General features: G+C 40.1%; 2 protein-coding genes across 2 annotated transcripts in view; one reads left to right on the top strand and one right to left on the bottom strand.

Moving 5' to 3' along the window:
- The window catches only part of enox1 (ecto-NOX disulfide-thiol exchanger 1), a 304,893-nt gene that overhangs the window by 84,275 nt on the left and 200,120 nt on the right, over nt 1–20,498 (top strand). The window lies entirely within an intron of this gene.
- Nucleotides 1–20,498, bottom strand: part of itgav (integrin, alpha V) — a 38,845-nt gene that overhangs the window by 5,155 nt on the left and 13,192 nt on the right. Inside the window, exons 5-29 of the mRNA XM_082508500.1 lie at nt 19,861–19,922; nt 18,453–18,501; nt 16,460–16,582; nt 15,924–15,968; nt 15,541–15,584; nt 13,612–13,668; nt 12,260–12,312; nt 10,681–10,756; nt 9,965–10,094; nt 9,562–9,659; nt 8,896–8,989; nt 8,724–8,769; nt 7,666–7,773; nt 7,415–7,470; nt 7,156–7,307; nt 6,838–6,975; nt 6,556–6,623; nt 6,310–6,448; nt 5,996–6,088; nt 5,633–5,712; nt 2,104–2,184; nt 1,685–1,790; nt 1,159–1,317; nt 447–581; nt 101–214 (exon numbers count right to left, since the gene is read on the bottom strand). Of these exons, the coding sequence (XP_082364626.1) occupies nt 101–214; nt 447–581; nt 1,159–1,317; nt 1,685–1,790; nt 2,104–2,184; nt 5,633–5,712; nt 5,996–6,088; nt 6,310–6,448; nt 6,556–6,623; nt 6,838–6,975; nt 7,156–7,307; nt 7,415–7,470; nt 7,666–7,773; nt 8,724–8,769; nt 8,896–8,989; nt 9,562–9,659; nt 9,965–10,094; nt 10,681–10,756; nt 12,260–12,312; nt 13,612–13,668; nt 15,541–15,584; nt 15,924–15,968; nt 16,460–16,582; nt 18,453–18,501; nt 19,861–19,922 (2,306 nt within the window). The remainder of the gene's footprint in view (nt 1–100; nt 215–446; nt 582–1,158; nt 1,318–1,684; nt 1,791–2,103; nt 2,185–5,632; nt 5,713–5,995; nt 6,089–6,309; nt 6,449–6,555; nt 6,624–6,837; nt 6,976–7,155; nt 7,308–7,414; nt 7,471–7,665; nt 7,774–8,723; nt 8,770–8,895; nt 8,990–9,561; nt 9,660–9,964; nt 10,095–10,680; nt 10,757–12,259; nt 12,313–13,611; nt 13,669–15,540; nt 15,585–15,923; nt 15,969–16,459; nt 16,583–18,452; nt 18,502–19,860; nt 19,923–20,498) is intronic.

Below are 20,498 nucleotides of genomic sequence, written 5' to 3'. Positions count from 1 at the left end.
AAGAGCATGCATTTATAATTTAAGAGAACACAGACACAGAGCTGGTTGCTGTGTTCAGTAACATTGCTCTGCCCTAACATAGGTGCTTTTATTTGATTACCCTGAGGAAGTTGTTGACATCCAGTCTGGAGTAGATGAAGAGGATGGCGTTCTTCCTCCTTTCTAGACGACCGACCTGACATTTCAGTGTCAGACACTTAGCTGTGTGGCAGTCCTACACACACACACACACACACACACACACACACAGAGAAACGTTTACATGTAGAGAAGCACAGCAGGAGTCAAATGAATGCTTTTCTTTAGGAACGCAATTTGATTGGGAGATGTCATCTAAAGCTGCTGGGATGCATCAGCTGTTCTTAGCACGATCAGGCATGAGTCAAGGTGTAATTTCATGTCATACAAATGGGTTATTCAAAGCATATGTGCTTGTGTAGATTTACCAGTGTCTGCAGGTCATTCTCTGCATTTCTGGACTCCAGATCTCTCCTCTGGCGGACGCTGTTTTGATTCCGTCCCTCCGACTCTCGTCCTCCAGGCGTAACAGTGCTGGTGTTCTTTGAAGTGCTCACTGGGTTCTGAAAGACACAGACACACAAAGAAAGGCTTATTTGTTGGAAACATGTAAGAGAAGGAGCACTGCCACAGCAGCACATTATTAATTGGAACAGCAGAAATACTTCTTATTGGTGTTTAAAGCTACTTTGTCTAATTACAAACTGAAGAATTCAACAAAAACTTTCACCACTAGAGGGCAGCTTTTTATCAGCTGGTGCTGACATGTTTGTTGGTCTGCGCTGCTGTTTGACTTTGAACATTTGATTTAGCTACCCCATTTCCTCAAGAGGCTTTGCCTTTTTCTCTCGCCACCACTGTAAGCAGGTGTGTCCTGTGATGATGTGGCCGCTTAACTGAAGGTTAAACTGACTCAGCATGTTTTGGTACAAAGTGGTATAAAGTACAGCCTGGCAATAGTTTAATGTCAGCTGATCTCTTTAAGATAATCCATGGTTGTGATAGTCATATTTTTAAGCACAAATTTAGAAGAAGTACCTTTAAGATCACAATTGACAAAACTGTGGAAAGAAGCTGTATGTTGTGAACTGTTTGAGTATTGGTGTGCATTTGTGTTGTTTCTGTATTTGTGTGCCTTACAGAGACATTGAGTGGGTTTATCTGTATGTCAGTGGTACAGTTGATGGGTCCCTCTGTGTCGTAGCTGGTGATGTAGAGCAGAGAGCTGTTTCTAAACTGGTACGGCCACTTGACCTCCAGCGCTGCCTTACTGAACGTACTGGGACCGTTGTTCAGGAGCTGTGAAAGGGGAATGCAAGTTTTAATCTCAGTCCAAAGAAATAAAAATACAGAAGAAATATTTTCAATAACCACTGGCATTAAATCTGTGACTGTGAAGCTCTAATAAATCATTTCAAAAAACAAAAAGCAGTTGAACTATACAATAATACCAAAAGGGTGGGAGACCAAGAAATACAGTCTCATATAGCATAATTCATTGTGAAATCATGAGGTCAGCTTGACCTACATTACATTATGCTTGCTGCTAATAATAATAATAATAATAATAATAATATTATCATCTTGTGCAGTCTTAGTTAAATCAGTGAGATAAAAAAACAGAATCACCCGTCTCTCCCGCATGTTCGTGCACGTGTGTCTGTACCTCGTAGACGTGTACTATTTGTGGTCCGATGTCGTCACCGAATACAGGAGGGTCTCTCGGTTTCCAGTTGGCGATAGGAATAAACACCTGACCAGGAGATGAAGACCTGGAAACACATTTTAAGGAACAATGTGAAGCTGGAATCATAAAAACTTGTTTTTAAAGCAAGTTTCAAAGTCAGAGATATACCAGTTAAACGAGGGTGTAGTCAACACTTTTGTTTTTATAGTTGTACAAATTCTGTAGCTTTTAAAGCCTCATCCCTTTTTAAAGATGAGGCAACAAGCTTATCAATTATTATTATTATTTAAATACACTATTGGGAAAATCATATAAATTACAGCCTCTTCTTTTGAAGCTTCTTAAGCAGAAAGAGAAACACCTTCAGGAGCAGCAGTGTGTGTTTCTGTGCGTTTTACCCTCTGATGGAGACTTTAGCGAGTACAGCCAGTTTGATGACGCTGGTGACTTTGGGACTGGTGTTGTCAAACTGGTTAGAGCTGAAAAATCAACAACAAACAGTCACATTCACATGACCAAAAACAAACAAACAAACAAACAAACAAACAAACAAACAAAATCCCTAACCCCTAAATGTGTTAAAATAAACATCAGAATACAATGATCTAACCTTATTAAGATAACCTAACCTCGCACACGTCTCTGGACTGTAGATGGAAGCCAGAGTCACCTGAGAGAACCCACACAGACACGGGAGAAGACGTAGAGGCTGGATTTGAACCCAGGACCTTTTTGCTGCGAGGCCATCGTACTAACCACTGTGCCAGGTTTAGTTACATCAGTAATTCAAACTGCGCACAGGTCTGAATGCAATGAATGGTTGTCTGTCTTTATGATTCAGCCCTGCGGCAGACTGACAAATTGTCCAGGGGGAACCGTGCCTCTCGTCCTAGGACAGCTATGATAGGCTCTGCCAGAACCCTATCTTATGCGCAGCAACTCAGTCCTGGAGTCTGTTACATTTCTAATGTAAGGATCCTAAATTGGATAAGCTGAAGAAAATGAATGAATGGCTGGAGAAATATTACAACTTATTGATTACTCTATTCTTATTTGTAAAGCATCTAAAAGACATTTCAAAGAAGATATATGTCATAAAAAAGGCAAATAAAGATAAAGATAAAATAAAATGAAAGCCACTATTGAATAATAAGTCCAGTGAATGATGGTAATAAATACTAAAAAAAGTAAAATCCTGATTAAAAGTTCGAACCTGATGCTAAAGTGCTAAATTCTACATTTGTGCTTATCGTGAACAAAATGCTGTCAGTGCCATACTGCAAATCAAAGACATCACAACACTCAACTGCAACTAACTGACTGAAAATCTGTTGCTCCAACCTGACAAATAAATACAGTAATCACCAACAAAGTTGCTAAAATGTAGAGCTCATGAAAGAAATCAAAAATAAATCAGGAATAAGTCAAATGTAACGGATAATAATAAAGATAACTACCTTAAAAAGTTTAAGAATATGAGAAAAGGTTAAAACATAGTTAATCTGTACATGTCAAAGGTGATGACAAAAAGAGAGAAACGGCCTTCAGAAATCTCCTGGCACACATTTAAGGAGCAGTGAAACTGCTGTGCAGTACGAGTGTGTCGATGAGCTGAAGAGGAGGCGAACCAAAGACTGCTGAAAACCCTTCATTAACATACTTCTCTCTCTCTCTGCCACAGAAGTACAAAAACACTAACACAGAAGAATGTGAAGACGGAGCTGCTTCCTTCACAGTTTCAGGGCTTTTGTCATTCAGATGAGCGAGACGAGGAAAACAGCTCTGCTTTAATGAATTAAGTGGGCTTAACACTCAGTCTGATTGCAGTTAGCTTCTATCACGCTAAACCTTCTGAGGTGTGTTGATGCTACTGTACCCTGATTTTCTTTTGTGTCCTTGGAATAACAGCAGAGTCCTTATCATTTCACACTGGATACAGGATGTACTGAAATCCTTCATTTTAAACACTTCTTGAGACTACCATTAATTCCTCATAATGACAAAATGAAAACTTTATTTATATTTTAGCCTTGATTTTAGTCTTTGTGTAACTTTTGCCTCTCTATACACCAGTGTTTGTGTGCTAATATGAAAAAGAAAACAAAAACTGAAGTGCTGTCAGTAGGTGGCACTATGCGGCACTCATTACAATTACCCAGAATTACCTACTGTTGATATTTCAGGCCTTCGAAGTAAGTTCGACTCAATTTTGACCAAGGCCAGAGAGTCCATCATAGTGATTGTGTACAACAATTTTTAAACAACAGATCTGTTTAGAATGTATAAACAGCCCATTTGACTAATAACCAATGTTCCCTCTAAGCTGCGCAATTGCGCACTGCTGGCACACTCTCTGCACACAGAAAATCTGTGCTGCGCACAAAAAAAAAATCTACCTGAATTGAAATTAAAATTAAAACTTTAACAATTCTGTTTTGCAGTGTGAGTCTGTAAGTCGCTGGCTGCTCCCGTATGGGATTAGAACGATGCCACCTTATCCCATAGTCCAGCCAATGATGCGATTCACATTCGTATATACGCAGCTAATCAACGTCGTTGACAGACTATGACAGCGTCCTTATGTGCCGACACCGGTGTTTTAGCTAGCAAAGCAGCGTGGATGATGTGGAGTGAAGCCACGTTAATGACAACGTGTACAACCATTGGAGATGTGAGCAGGACAGACGGAACAATTGACGGAAAAAGTGTCGACTTTATACCAGTTTTTAAATCGTGTTGATAGGATAAAAATATTTTTAATGTTTGGTTTTCTTCCTGAATACCATCGTTGTTTATATTTACTGCGGGAAGAAACGGTAAAAACTGCGTTTTATAAGGAAAACGCTCGAAAACACTCTCCGCCTGTGAGCAAAAACATACTACTACTACTTACTTCCAATAGTGTGAACATACTACACAGGTCATGAACAAGATTTTTTAAATTTTTCATTGTAAGTGGGCTAAAGCAGTTATTTAAAAGTCGTCTAACATAAACGTAAATGCTGTAATTTGATTATTTTAATAAACCATGTGACTTGGATGGATTTGATGCTGGCGTGACCACAGTGCACACGTCTAATGTTGCTCACAGTGGTCCGAGGGACCGCTCAGGGAGTTTGTTTGTTCACTCAGACACATGAAAAATTAGAGGGAACATTGCTAATAACCAAACTAAACTGATGATTAATCCTAATGAAATGTTTGTAATGCATTTTTCTACTAGTCACACATTGACTTTCATACAGCACTTTATCTACCTCCATGGCTCCATGGTCGCAGCAGATGGCCGCCCCTCCCTGAGCCTGGTTCTGCTGGAGGTTTCTTCCTGTTAAAAGGGAGTTTTTCCTTCCCACTGTTGCCAAAGTGCTTGCTCATAGGGGGTCATATGATTGTTGGGTTTTTCTCTGTATCTATGAAGCGCCTTGAGGCGACTTATGTTTTGATTTGGCGCTATATAAATAAAATTGAATTGAATTGAATTTAGAATCAACAATTAACCTAACACGTGCATTTTTGCTGGAGTACCCAGCAGGCAAAGGAGGAACATGCAAGCCCCACACAGAAAGGCCCCAGCTGGGATTTGAACCAGGAACCTTCTTGCCCTGTTTCCTAACCACCCCACCACCCTATTACAGCTCTTGTTTCTGTGTGAAGGCACCATCTGACCTCGTTATGACCTTTGTTCTTATGTGTACCACATATGACCACTCCTACACAGTTTTACTGTTCCCCAAGATTTAAAATCCACCTGATCTGAACCGATTCAGGTCGAATTTGTCCAGGAGCAGTCTCGGTGTACAAACATTTATAGCACCTATACAAAAGCGTAGCATCCAGGGTATTTTTGCTTCTATCAAATATCAAAATGGGTTAAATTTGATGAGTTAAAGCAGGGTCAGAACAAAGAGACCAAACACTGTTCCGTACCTGACTATCTGCAGGTCAAAGCGGACAGATGTGTCGTCCTCTGATAGCTGTTGCACGCTGAACCCCAACTCAGCCACCATCTGACCAATGAGAGCACAGGGACAGGGACAATCAGTGAGCAGGAGGATGCAAGAAAATCCAGCAGACATCACTAGACTTGATTTGGTGAACAAAGGTCACTCAAAATAATCGAAACTTCATTACTGACGTATTCTGATTTTAAAGATGCAGTTCAATATATTTGATTCAAATATTTATTCGGGCAAATCAAATGTGCTTTAAAGTTTTCTTTCCCTTCTGATCAACTTCCAGTTGGACCAACTCCTATGTGTGTGTGTGTCTTTACATGCACCGATCACTGACCTTAGTTCCTCCCTTCATGGGGTTTCCAAGGTCACACACCACCATTTTAGTCTGGTTCTCTTTCTTGTAGGCGCAGGACAGCCTAGACAGGGCCTAAGAAAAATAAGACATCACTGATTATTACAAGAATTATTACCAGCTCAATGATGAACTGGATTGTACAGTAATACTTTATGAACAAACATTCCAATGCAAGAACTTTTCAGCTTTATTTCTCAAAGTACAGCAGCAGGAAAATGTATCTCCTCACTTCAAAGTGAACATTAAACTGATTTTGCCTGAATCTGGGCAAAGTGGAGTGGTGTCTGTATTACCTGACTGCGACCGCTGAAGTCAGCCTGCTGCGGAGGGTAGATGTGGAGTTCGGCCTCGTAGGCTCCCTCGCCTTGATTCTCAGCTGTGATCTCCAGGGTCAGAGCGTTATCATCGCCAATGTAAATCTGGTCACGGTCACTGAAGGGAGGCAAAGAACACTAAACTGAGGGTTTCAACCTAAATTTCCGTCCTGATTTCATTGGCAAAACTTTTTGGTTTAACTTAGGTTGAGTTTGTTTTCTCACCTTTTAACCGACAGCTTGAGGTCAGGTTTGCAGATGTTGTCAGGCCCACAGTCCAACAGGATATGAACCTGATGGAGAGAAGAGCAAAGATGAAGATGTTCAGTATCAAAGAACGATAAATAAAAGGAGTCATTCAGTATTGTTTGGTCCAAACTACTATAAAGCCTTCATTATCAAAAAAATTTATTGTGAACTATCATTCTCTACATGCCAACATGACTACCAAAGGCCCTAAAAGTCACAGATCGCTGTTCATTCATTGAATAAGCTGCACATACTTACCTGTTTGTTGATTTCGGATGGAGATGACATGTCAACAATAGGCCGCAATCCCGTTTTGTCTGCAGCCTGCTGGTAGTTCATACTGTACTCCATTGACACTGAGATGGGAGTGATCTTATCCCGGAACTCTCGATTATCCTGACAGAGCAGGAGGAAACATAAAGAGCCATGTTTGTAAATCCATTCCTGGGAAGCATTTTCCTTTTATCCTTCAAACTTTGAAAACCTCTGTGGTCACAAATCCAGTTAACATGCATCTCTAAAAGCATCTTTCATCCTGTGTTAGTCCTGTGATCCTAAACCGTGTGAGTCGCTCACCAGGTAGACCCACTGCTCCTCGCAGGTCGGCCCTTTGCCGTTGGACACGGTCGTGTTTTTGGAGTACTGAAAGGTGCCACTGTGCAGGAAGAAGACACGCTTAGTCGTCTCCTTCTGCTTCAAGCGGTCCAACATGAGGTGCACTCGGAAAGCTGGGAGAGTTATTAGACAAAATGTGAATGTTGCACCGCCACAACTAATGCAACTCTTCTTGTTGTGCGGAGGGAAAATCAGATGTAGCTTCTGCAGATTTACTTACTGAGCAGGTTTGGAGCCCTATGGCCGTTGACCTTCAGACAGTACTTCACCTTAAAACTGAAAAACAACACATGAGTCCCCCCTAATAATGTTTAACAATGATGTTTCAATCAGTTATTGACAAAAATGCACAGCAAAGGATGACTGTAGGTGTTTATGTGTGCAGGCGAACCGAACGTATTGACAAGAAAAAGAAAAAACCTGTCAGAAAAGACTACAAGTACATGTTTTAGTAGAAATGTGACTGCTCACCATGATACAGGTGTGCTGGTATTAGACAGTGTGCAGTTCTTTTCCTCAGGGTTGATGATCAGGGGTGTGATGTCCAACGTGGCATTTACACTGATCACTGGACGGGCTCTGTACATGCACAACACACCGAGGTTAGGTCAGTGACAATACAAGCAACAAAAAAGTTGCTTATTAAGATGAAAGATTTTGATGAAAGACTAATCGACTGTTACAGCTCTAATCAAGCATTTAGCATTTTACAAATGATTTTTAAAAGTATATTTAAAAAATTGCCTTGTAAGGTGCTCAAGGCAGAACACATTAAGACAGACAAAAGTATTTAAAAACCACACAGCATCATGTCACATGGCTGCCATGGCTGCTGGGACAAAGCTGTTTTTAAACCTTGTTGTTCGTCCTGCATTTGGTTTGTTTTGGAAAATTAAGTATGGAAAAACAAGCTTTTAGGAATTCCAGTGAATATGTGGACACTTTTACTTAATGTTCTAGGCCTTAAACCTGCATTCTTCTTAATGTCCAGCAGGGGGTCGACAGCTGTTGTTGCAACAAGTCTCTGCAAAACTCTCCTTTAACTTGATCTGAGTACATGCCTCCATAATGACTGCATGATCTACATCACTGATTCTACTGTACATTTTAGAAAGCAGTTATTGCAATTGACAGCTGAGCGTACAGTGCCCCAGTCAGAAACCCTTCCACTCACTCATCACATCTGGTTTCAAGACCTCAACAATGGAAACACTCCATGCACATCTGGTTGTTCTAAGCGGTTATGAATGAGTATGACTGTATGAAAAGGGTTCACATTAAACATTTAGGATATATATGTACATAAATATTAACAAACAAAAACAAATGAGCACGGGGATGAAGGTTGAACGTGTCCTAATAGCATCTGTAAAGCCAGTAGGAGCTGAATGAAAACAGCAGCTCTTTGATATCAGAGGTGGCCTTGCTCATTAAACTCATCAGCTTCTATCAGAAGCATTACAGACACACACACAGTCACAGCAGGCAAGCACACTCACACAGGCAGTGTAGATTAAGGATTTGATTACCTGTACAAAACGGCTTTGTCTGCTCCAAACACTCCAACTATTAAATCTGTGGGGCAGAAACACACATCAGCTCTTTTTCACAGCACAGCTACTGACATTCATTTGCCTCCTGCTGTGCTTCTCTACATGTACACGTTTCTGTGTGTGTGTGTGTGTGTGTGTGTGTCTTTACCTGGATATCCATTCTGGTCTATGTCAGTATTTCCAGACATGGAGTACCCAAAGCTAGGGGGCATGTAACTGGATGCCCATTTGCCCTCCAGGCGCTGAGAGATGAGGCAAACATTTCAAATTAAAAGTTTATGTTGGAGCTCTTGTTGCTATAGTAGTAAACGTCCTTTCAGCTAAAAATTATAGCACACCAACGTGACTGGGAGGATGTGGGAAGGCCACATCGACGTGACCAGCTGCACAGTGGTCAGAACTGAATCCAGTTATCTAAATCAGCTGATTTGAAAGTGAAACTAAAAACAAACATAACTAAAATAGTTCTTACAGCCATTCTTTGAATGTCTAATCAGGGTTTTATGGTAATCCCAGACTAACTGTGAACCAGTTTAAGTGAAAACTTTATGTTTGCTGTATTTTCAGTGAGGTTAGAATCACTGGTTTCAGCAGTCTTTGCCTGTGACGACTTCAGAGTGTGGGCAGGATTTTCACTGTGTACAGCGCTTCACACCATAAACACTAAACAGAAGTCTTAAAAATGAAAACAAAGAATAAAAGTTGTCACCTATATAACATTTACAAAATCCAGTTACTGTAGAAATCTAACTATAAGCGGGTAACTAAAGTGTATATAAACACAGTGAATGGAAGGGGCAGGTGTGGCATTTACCTGGGATGGAGATGCTTTGGGCCCCTGAGGGCTGCCATTATGGATGTAAACCAAGCCATTATGGTTGGGGCCTCCGTAAGGAGCAGAGATGGCCACATCTGGACAAGAGTGGAGGGAGATGTGGAGTGGGTAAAGAACTACTGTGTAGATGTCAAGGTGAAAAGCAGCTGATGCATTTACTAAATCATGTATACTTCAGCAGGGACCTGTGTCTGTGTTTGTATCCACACATATGTATCTGTGGACAAATTTCAGTTTTAAACCGCTGTTTCAACTGGTCTTCATCATCAAAGGGATGTGTGGGGGCTTGAACTGGTTAGTGGCTCACTTTATCCTCACAAAGACAGAAAGAGCTAAAACACCGGAGGGGGAGAGGGTGGTGTGTTGTGGTGCTCTCTGTTACCATTGTAGCCATCCATGTTCAGGTCTCCTAGCGCTGCAATGGCAGAGCCATATCTGGCGTAAACTTCGGACCCAGTGAGCAACCGAGGTGGTTGGAAGGAAAATCCACCCCGACCAAGATAGACAGAAACCTGAAGAACACACACACACACACACACACACACACACACACACACACACACACACACACACACACACACACACACACACACGGTTTTAACAAACTGAAGCCTAACAAAAAACTCCACATCTTTTATATTTTGCTCATATTTTAGAAAGATTTACCCTTTGCCTTAAATTTGTGTTACAGTATTAATATTTTAAAATTAGTGCTGCCAGCGTTAATCTCATTAAAATGATGTTAACGCCATAACTGCAGTAACGCGGCAAATCTCCATTAGCAAGTTAGCACGGGGCGATCCGTGCTAACTTGCTGCATGCTTTGATGCCGTGCAGCCCTACGCCTTAGCTAACTCTTGTTAACTTCATTTTAACAATATTAACACTGACAGCACTATTTTAAAATAGCTTCATACTTCGGCACAGAGTTGTTAATTTTCTAATTACTTCTTACAAATTTGATGAGTTTCCAGCTAAATATATTTGCTTTCTTTAATAAAAAACAAAGAAAGCACAGTTCACCTAATCTGTCAAACACTTTTACAGTATGAGTATGTATGTATGCACATATGCAACGGATGCTCTGTGTGTGCCTACCTGTCCCACCTCCCTCAGTTTTCCATCTGAGCCCCTGTCCATGAAGAGAGGAGCTCCAACGAACACATCCATATTACTGACAGACAGATGAAACACAAAATAAGAACACCAGATTACTTATTATTTGATTATATTAATTTAATATTCATTCATCTGCATTTTATATTTATAACTAAAACACAGTGTATCCATATTATTCTAAGGGCAAAGCGTCTGTCATCCTTTACATCCCTTTGTGATCTGTTTGACACTAAGAAGAGTGCTTGTAGAGAGGACAGAGATGGCACAAGAACGGGTGAAAAGGCTGTTTAAACAAAACTATACACCGAGTCATCGAATCGCTCAGTATGGAGTGATTTTATCTCAACTGCTTTTTTACTTTAGAAGGTGCCGTGCAGCATTGCTCCATCAACAACAGCGGAAAGACTTAAATGTCACTCAGAAGACATCAGAGCTGTGTCGACTGATAAATGACAACAACTCTAGTATCACATTTCCACGATGTTACCCACATTTCACCCACTCTGATTCTTTGCCAGATAAATAGATTTTAATAGATTTACTGACACTCATTATTTCCTCTTTCTTAAACGCACCAATAGAGACCAACCAGCTGTTTATCATCATCAACCAGTTAACACAATACTCTCACAACAGGAGCAGATAGGAACAAGCAGTCAGTGTTTGTTAGCATGCTGAACAGAAACACTGATAAGATGGTCAAACATCCTCTGAGAGGTTTGGTGGTTGTGTTTGATAATTTTCACCACTTCCTTAAAGCGATGGCATTAGCACCCAGCTTCTCTCACACCACTTATTTTAGTTGGCACACAACTAAACACGTAAACAAGTGTATGAACCACCGCAAACTTCACAAACGTGTAAAGTCTCGAAACACTCCAAATTTAGCTGCGTTCTGGTTTCACTTAAAAGAGGCCATCAAAGCTCAAGCTGACAGCAAAGTGAACAGTGTTGAAGTTTGAGCGTTTCCAGAGGTCAAAAGCAGTTGTAAAAAGTCTTCAATGTGCTTTTAAATTACCCGGGAGCTCTCGCAAGAGAAAATAACAGAGCTCACTTCACTATCGAGGGTACAAGTACACCAAAGTCTACTTTAGAGACGCATTAATATAAAAATATCTGCCATTCATATTTCCCCCAAACACTACCCAAGCTGGACAAACATTAGCTCTTCTAAGTGTCAGCTCTTGTCATTTTAATGGTGATTGGAAGTAGGATTCAGATATTTAAAGAAAAATGGATTCCGGTTTAATATGTAGCTTTAACACGGCAGAAAACACTGATACACACTCACACATACACACAGAACCACACCAAATAGCAGCAAAACACAGCAAATAATACCCCCAACTGCCACCAACTGCAAAGAGAGACAGTTCAGTGGAAATATGTTGTCATCCTATTGTTGCACTGTGGTGACAAAAATTGTTCTGCCATAAATTCCATGGATGGTGCTGTACGGATATCTACGTACAGAAGAATATATCTATTCTTTTATTGGAGGGCTTGTCTTAAACCACAGATGGGGAAATTGTATGAGCACACACAAACACGTACTCACCCGTCATTGTTGACATCAAAAGCTGCAACTGAATGTCCAAAGTACGCGGCCATCTACAAGATGAGAGCGAAGGAGAGTCGAGGAGATGGAATCATGAGTTTACACAAGAAAACACGCAGTCACAAACATTTTGGTCAGATTGGAAATCTTTAGATTGAACTTTTTATTTAAGTATATTATATTAGCATTACAAAATCAAAAGCATTTATTGCCTGTCAGACTACTGTGGCCTTTTGAAGTTAATAGTCTTTAGGAACTCAATGTTATATCTCTGTAAATAGTTGTGATGTAATGGCTGCATCTCTGATACAAGCTAGAATGATGTTTCTCCTCGTAAAGAAACACAGTCCATCAGCGGCTTCTGAGTGAAATAAGAGGCCGTTCTCAAACCACAACCCAGTGACTAGCACAATGATATCAGAGGTGAGATCGCATAAACAGAAGACATTCAGAGAAAACTAAAGGAGGAGTGAGAGGCTTGACGTCAGGGAGAGGCGTCTGTCTCTTTAAAGAGAAAGCAGGCAGCAGGAAGCTGAAAAGTGAGGTTACAAGGTTCAGAGAGGGAGCTATGGTGGACAGACAGGAAAACGAAGAGGAACTAATTAACTCGAGCGATGACAGTCTGTTTTCCTCCCCACCCTCCTCCCCCTCTGCTACATCTGCATCTGGAGCAGTTTACATCTTGATTTAAGATCAGTGTTCACAGGATCTTCTACACCTAAAAAGATCCAAAGCCTGGTTTCTTCAACCCTTCAGAACTACCAAAATAATAATACAGTGGATACAGGAGCAGCTCTCTTCTTCTTGCCATCTGACACTGACCATTACTAAAAAGGCATCCAGCACGTTTCTTTGTGGTAGCAGGAAAAACTGCTCTGTTCTTCTGACATTTAGGTGTTTTACAGCAAACTAAAAAAACATTTGCAGCTCACTGAGATGCTTAATGTGCAGCTGAATATAACCCCTCTGTGTAGACATGATCGATCATTTTTCTCAATGTAATAAGTGAATATCATCTGGATTACAGCTTCTTGAAAAGTAACTGTTGGTGAACAGCTCATTAATAAACCACAATCAGACCGTATTTCAAAGCAGGTTCAAAACGGTATAGTACAAGCTGTTACATTACAATGCACGCTGATGCTCGTCTCCTCCAGGCAACCAAACACCCGTGTCAACTTCCAATATTTCTAACTGGCCTCGTGCAATCTGTAAACTGATCTAGAACGCCTGCTGATTTTTTGTTTTTCTCCACCCCTTGTTTTACTGATTATATCCTCAGGGGCAAACCCACTTTGAAACATGCAGCTGTGGCTTTCTGTGCCACAGAGTATGGCTGTCCCACAACTCACCTGTGACCCTGTGAAGTTGATCATGGACTCCATGACTGCGCCGTTAAAGATGTTCACCTAAAACATCGAAACACAGCACAGATCAGCAGCTAAATCCCCATTAACGCTTTTAGAACTCAGCAGTGCTGCTGTGCATCTCACAATAATAAAGCATCTTCTGCTTCTGTTATTGACATAACACATTTACAGTAATAACACAGAATCATCAAATGTCAGCAGCACCGTTGAATCCAGCTTTGTGCACTGGTTCCTAATCTAAGGGTCCAGCCCCTCTAAAAGTTTACCAGACATTATGAAAGGGAAAAAAAATCTGTTTCTGCTATACAACTTTCTCTGATCTTTGCCACTTCTTCACTTATGCAGTAATAAGCCAGTGCAAGCAGTTTCACTGGTTTATAATAGCCCACATCAGCTGCATTATACCCTTGGCTCCAACAATTACTTAAAAATTAATCAACAAACCTCAATATTTATATCCTGGACGTGACTCCAAACTACAAAATTAAACCCAAGAGAGATTTGTACTTCATTATGTCTTCTTTTCTTACTCTTTTCTATCCGGTCATTAAGTCTGACGTCACTATCAGTGTCTGGACCTAAACTCCGCTGCAGGTCCATATATCAAACGATCACTATGGCATTACTGAGAGTTGAAAAACTGTCTAAAGTCTTTCATCTTTAATAAAATGATCAGCGTTCTGCTCTACCAGGTGTAATAATTGAGTTTAACATCAAGGCATCCATGAAAACGGAATTTATGACATTTAACGGAGTTAGAAGTTAGCAGGAAGTTAGCTCGCTAGCTTCTATCTAAATACAATATAGCATGTCCTGACTGCGGGGTTTTGGAAACAAATTAAAACGTACAGCTCTGTTATCACTTCCAGCATAAATGAAGACAGAAAACTAAACAGCAGTGACGTTTGTAGGGTTACTGAAGTTTGGCTAGCTGGTATATAATGATGTGCTACATGACCGCTAGCGACACAGCTATGTTAGCATAATATAAACAAGCTAACTTTTTTTCCACTCGATAAAAGTTAACGTGAGTGTTCTCGGTGGTCAGGAACAAATGTAATCGCATGGCAGGATGCTGTAAAAGGACCAAACTTCAGCCAGGAGAACAACTGAGATAATCCATCCACAATACGAGGTTAGTCATTCATATACTGCTGCATGGGCTGGGCTGTAGTTACATCCTATGGTTTTAAAAGCTGAGCTTAAATAAATGATTAGCGGTAATAAAAGCCGAGGGAGGTCAACAGGGATCACTGACTGTTTTAGGAGCTTTTTGAGATCAAATAGAAGAAAATACATAACATTAAACATGTTAACAACACAAAAGCCATATTAAACGCAGACTACTTTAGGCCCGGAAGTAGGATTCGTCACGTCATCACTTAACGACCGGATACACATGGTGCTGTAGACAGTGCTGTATTTTTAGCTTATTTTTCTCTGTGTTTTATTTGCAATGCAATATGAAGCCACAATGATTAATATTTAACAGCAAGCTTATGTTTCCTAATGAAAAAAAAATCTTAAGTCTTTAAAGTGTGGGTTTATTACTCTAACCATATGTAATGAACATAAGAAGAATTGAAGTTAGTCTTTGTAACTGAAACTCTGAACTCTCAATAACGGTTTGCTTTAAATTGTTATACAACTAGATGAAGAGAAACCACCAATCATCCAATCACAGCTGGAGCTTGAGAAGACTGACAGTGAATATCTGAAGCAGAGCACTAGCTGATAATTGTTGGTTAGATGCTATGAAGCACTCTGCCTAAAGCCCTGAGGTAGGTACACTCTCTGACCACAGACTGACTGGATAATATGCATGTCCTGCACTATGGAAGCTCTAGGACAACAGCCGTAACTTGGCATAGTTCAAACATTGAGAAGTGTGTGTGAGCTTGTAACACTTACATAACCCAGCGCCTTCTCCCCCCTCGGTACTCCAGTCACAAAATCTGTGGAAGCATAAAAAGTTGAACAGATAGACACTAACAGACTGGTTATCATCTAACTACAGATGTGACTTTTTTTGCTATTGCTTCAAATATTGCTGTTATAATTATGCCATTGACTTGGTTTATATGAAAATCAAAAAACCCAACACTGTTACATTTACTGTGGCTTTAAAAGGGAAGCTGGGCGTCCACGGGACACTGCCTTTAAAAAACAGAGCAATTAATTCAACTCACTCCGAGCCTTTTCTTTATAAGTGTGTGAAAACTGTGTGAACATTTCACACTGGTGTATTTGCAGTACACTTGCATTATATAAATCCCCTTCATTATCCCTCTTACCGTCCTTTCCATCGCCATTGAAGTCTGCAACTGTCACAGAGTATCCTGTGAACACAATCACAGAGTCTCTCGGTCAAACTGTTCAAATTTTCTGGGGTTTGATCGTTTCAAAAAATGTTTAAAGATGCACAAGGACCTCTAAATAAGAATTTGTGTATATAATTCAAACATATTGTAATTTACAGGCACATTCTCAAAAGCTAGACACACTAGAAAAGTTCATCCTCTGTGTTTGGATCGTTCTCAAAGCTTGCAGCTGCAACGTTGTAATTTGTGTAAATGCTTTACTGTTAAACTTTGCTTTCATAGTTTTATATTTGACAGTTATTTATTTTACACATAAAAAAACTCAAGCAGCAGGTTTTTTTTTTTTTATCTCTTTATACCAGGTCCTGCTTGTAGACCAGCACTAATATGATGATCACAGACTACATGCAAAAGATGGATTCCACCCACTGGTTAACAAAGAGCTCTGAGACATAAACATAGAAGTTATGAAAATCTGACTGAAGGTGTGTACGTGATTGTGTAGTTACCAAGATAACTGTCGTCATACTGGGCATTGGCTGACTTGGTGGAGAGCGTGTTTCCATAACGGGTGAAGTAATCATTAGTGAAGCGGGTAAAAATCTCTGAGACGTCATCCGAGATCAGCTGACCTGAAGAGAGAGGAGGAGAGAGAAGAAGAAAAGACAGAGGAGACGGCATGGAGGAGAACAAGAAGAGCAAAGCAAGACAGAACACAAGGAAAGAGTGAGGATAGAGAGCAAGAGAGAAAAAAAGATGGAAAAGAAAAATGTTAGAGCACAAGAGACAAAAGTGAAAAAACACCAGCAATTTAGGGGAACAGAAAAAAAGTGAAGGAGGTAAAGGGCAGAAAGAAAAAGTTCTTTCACATGTGTGTTTACACGCTGACGCACTTTTGGTGTCGAGAAAAAAACAAAAAACATACAACTTGTAATTAAAGGAGCCACAGAGACGCAGCATTAACAGCTATCAAATCAGAAACAACAGTGTGGAGTGTGTAACTGTGAGTGCTGACTCAACAGGAAACAATCATTAGGCTAACACAGGAAGGCGCAGGAAGACTATGACCATAAAGGGGGGAAAAAAAATTGTGTGACTGACTCAGCGTTCAGGGTATAATCCATGTCACACCCTCTAATATCAGATGGCCAGACAAACATTACAAAATGCTGCTCAGATATAGAAAGACAGACAGACACACACACACCTCATAGCTTTACCTGCTCATTAAAATCTTAAGCGTGCGATGATGCATGTTATGGTCCAGAGTGAGATGGTGCAGTGAGTAATGCCGTTAACTACAAGTTGAGATCAGTGTTTTTTTTCCTATAGCTGTTAACATTCTGATCAACTGTACCTGTGAAAACTACGCTACAGACAACATCATAATAACAGCTTTTTCTTTTGTTCATTATTTTTTAATCTGAGTTACTTTTTGTCAACGTAGAAAAAAAAAAAAAAAAAAACTGGGTGCTTCAATTCCAACCACACATGCTGATCAAAATTGCAACAGTTAAAATGAATTTTATATGCAGCTCACAAGCAAAACAGTTTTTAGGACCAAATTTGAACTTGAATACAAAGTCCACTTCAGTTAAGAGTTATAAAACAATAGTTATGACTCTGTATTCCAGTGGATAGACTCAGAAAAACTACCTTTCTTTAACCCTTTCATGTTTATGCCATGTCCTGTTCTTCAACGTCATGCTGCTCTGTTGTATGTTAATTGCCCCTTGGGGATAAATAAAGTCTTTCTGATTCTGATGAATTATTATTATTATTATTATTATTATTATTATTAAGTATTTTTATTCATCTTTAGGCATGAAAAAACAGATTTTTGAACATGATTTTTTAAACATGCACTTTTCAAATAGTTTTTTTACAAGTCCACTTAGGTGGACAACATCACCTTTGGAGTGGGTGGCAGGGTATGGAGTGACACATCAGTCTCCAATGTAGTGGTTTATGTGCAAGTATACCATCAACACTGACACAAATACAAGAAAACAGGCCTTGAATAACTGTCCACTGTTGTGACCACTATGCGTGAAAGGGGTAAAGTACCTAGCGTAAAACTATATTTAAATACAGTTACAGTAAATGTTCTCTTGCCCCCAGACCCCACAGTGACACAGCACACACTGCTCATGCTGATCCAGCAGCTTTTAAAACCACTGACAGCTCAGCTGAAAGCCTCATCGAGCAGCAGACCATGTTATCAACGATGTGGAGGGATATACAAACACCTTTTTGACACAGTGTTCGGCCTGAATGCTCTGTCATAGCCTTATTTGTTACTACTTGTCATTCATAAAAAGGTGCCGGTCTCTGTCTGTTCACCCTGAACTAAAAACAGAGAGAGGGGCAGTGAAAACAGGGCTGGCTGGATGACCTGGAAATGAACTGTTTGTCTTCATGTGTGAGTCACCACACTTGCTTTAAGGTGGCAGCAGGAAACACACACACAAACGCCTACACGTAAGTCAGTGTTACACTCACCCTGCCAGTAGAAGCTGCCAGGTCCTCCCACCACCACCCTTTTGTCATTCTGAAGACATAAAAAAGGAGAGGGGAAAGGAAAATCCAGATTTTGTCTTGCACTCCTTACTCAGTCTCATAGTAAAAAAACACATTCTTTTCCAAAGGGTTAACAGTTCAACTTACTGAACTAGTGATTCAGTACAGATGCTCCCCTGACTGGGATCATATCCTCGCCCCAAATCTTTCATTTCTACCATTATTAATTTTGCATTATGTTGTAACAAATAGAGAGGCAGTGAATTCTAGCTGAATGTGACACTGCTGTACTAAACTAAAAACCTCAAATTGATGGTTGATGAAAGGACAATCTGCTGCAACTGAAGACTTATTGCATTTTTATCTCCTGATTCAAAATCGCTTAACTGTGCAGTGTATACAACATTCCACAGCCTGCACTGTTTTCTCCAACTCTCATTTGGTCGTGCCTTTATCTATAGGAATGTCATCCCACAGACACTGAAGTATTAAGATGCTATGAGAATCTCCAAAGCATACATCTTAAGTACTACAGTGATCCTATAACTTAAACTCGTTTTTGAATTCATTAACTTGTCTTACATGAAAAATGCTGTGAGAAATTTCTTTTATGAGCAAATGCTGTTATGCAGAACCATTTATGGAAGCGCCAGCAGTGTGAGGCTTGACTTGTTTAAAATCACCGTCCAGCAGCAAGTTGTTGAGTTTTGTTGATTAAACAAATATTAATCAGCAAAACTCAATATTTAATTTCCTGGATGTGGCTCTGAACTGCAAAACTACAGGGTGGGCCATTTATACGGATACACCGTAATAACATGGGAATGGTTGGTGATATTAAAGTCCTGTTTGTGGCACATTAGTATATGTGAGGGGGCAAACTCCTCAAGATGGGTGGTGACCATGGTGGCCATTTAGAAGTCGGCCATCTTGGATACAACTTTTGTTTTTTCAATAGGAAGAGGGCCATGTGACACATCTTTAATATCACCAACCATCCCCATGTTATTACGGTGTATCCATATAAATGGCCCACCCTGTATATCCCAGACAGATTTCTCTCTCTCTTCATGCTGCTTCCTGTCTATATAAACAAGGTGCACTAGGTAAACTAAGATACACTCATTTAAAACTACATTTTCTTCCACCTGTTTACTGTCCACAAAAACAAACTAAAGGGATGATAAAAATTAAAAAAAATAACAATCTCACACACTAATCTAAACATTACTATTGGATTAGGTACTCATTTGTTCATTTGTACTGACACCTAACTTCCAAGAGCAGCAGCACTGCAGACAGCCTCACTAACTCCTGACGTAGTTGACAATGAGCGCTTTGAGGCAATTTACAAAACAGGTTATTTGGGGACAGCGTGTGTGAATCCTACCTTAAGGAAATCGACACTGAAGCCAGCCTGGCAGAAGCCCTGCCCTTCTGGTGAGTTTTTATCTGGAGAAGAAATAAAATAGCAGAATTTATTATAAAGCACCAAATAGAAGGATATGATGATATATGATGACAAGATTTTCAGAAAGCGTGACCTCTTATCCTGACCTTGAAGACGAGGTCACTGAGATTCAAACTCATTCAAGACTTTTTAGTAGACGTGCCTATGGTCTGAATTCCTACGTCGCCTCATGCTGGAGTTATCGCACTGACAAACTTGGGTGTCCATGCCACCCAGCTGTAAAGTGGGGTAAAAACTAACAAACTAACTGCTTAAATATCTATTAAATACAAAAAACTAAAAAAGTCATTTTTTGAGGTTATTTAATATTTTATTATGAGTCTCACACTCTGCTGCTGTCTCCTTCCTCATTTCCACCTCATCCTTTTCCTCCTTACTGAAGATCTTACTTCAGTCTGAACTGAACATAGGTCAGAGCCCTAACATGAAAATGTGCATGAACATGCTCATTTATTCCTGACATAGTTGAAACTATACAGCAAATTAAAAATGCGACCCTCCAGTCTCTGGATATCTGAGAATGAGCCAGCTAAACAATAACAGCTGGTTATAGGCTA

This window comes from Aulonocara stuartgranti, assembly GCF_965226115.1.
Source record: "Aulonocara stuartgranti genome assembly, chromosome: 16".
NCBI classification, from domain to species: domain Eukaryota; kingdom Metazoa; phylum Chordata; class Actinopteri; order Cichliformes; family Cichlidae; genus Aulonocara; species Aulonocara stuartgranti.
Note: the sequence above shows the minus strand (reverse complement) of the source record. Positions and strands in the feature narration are given on the sequence as shown.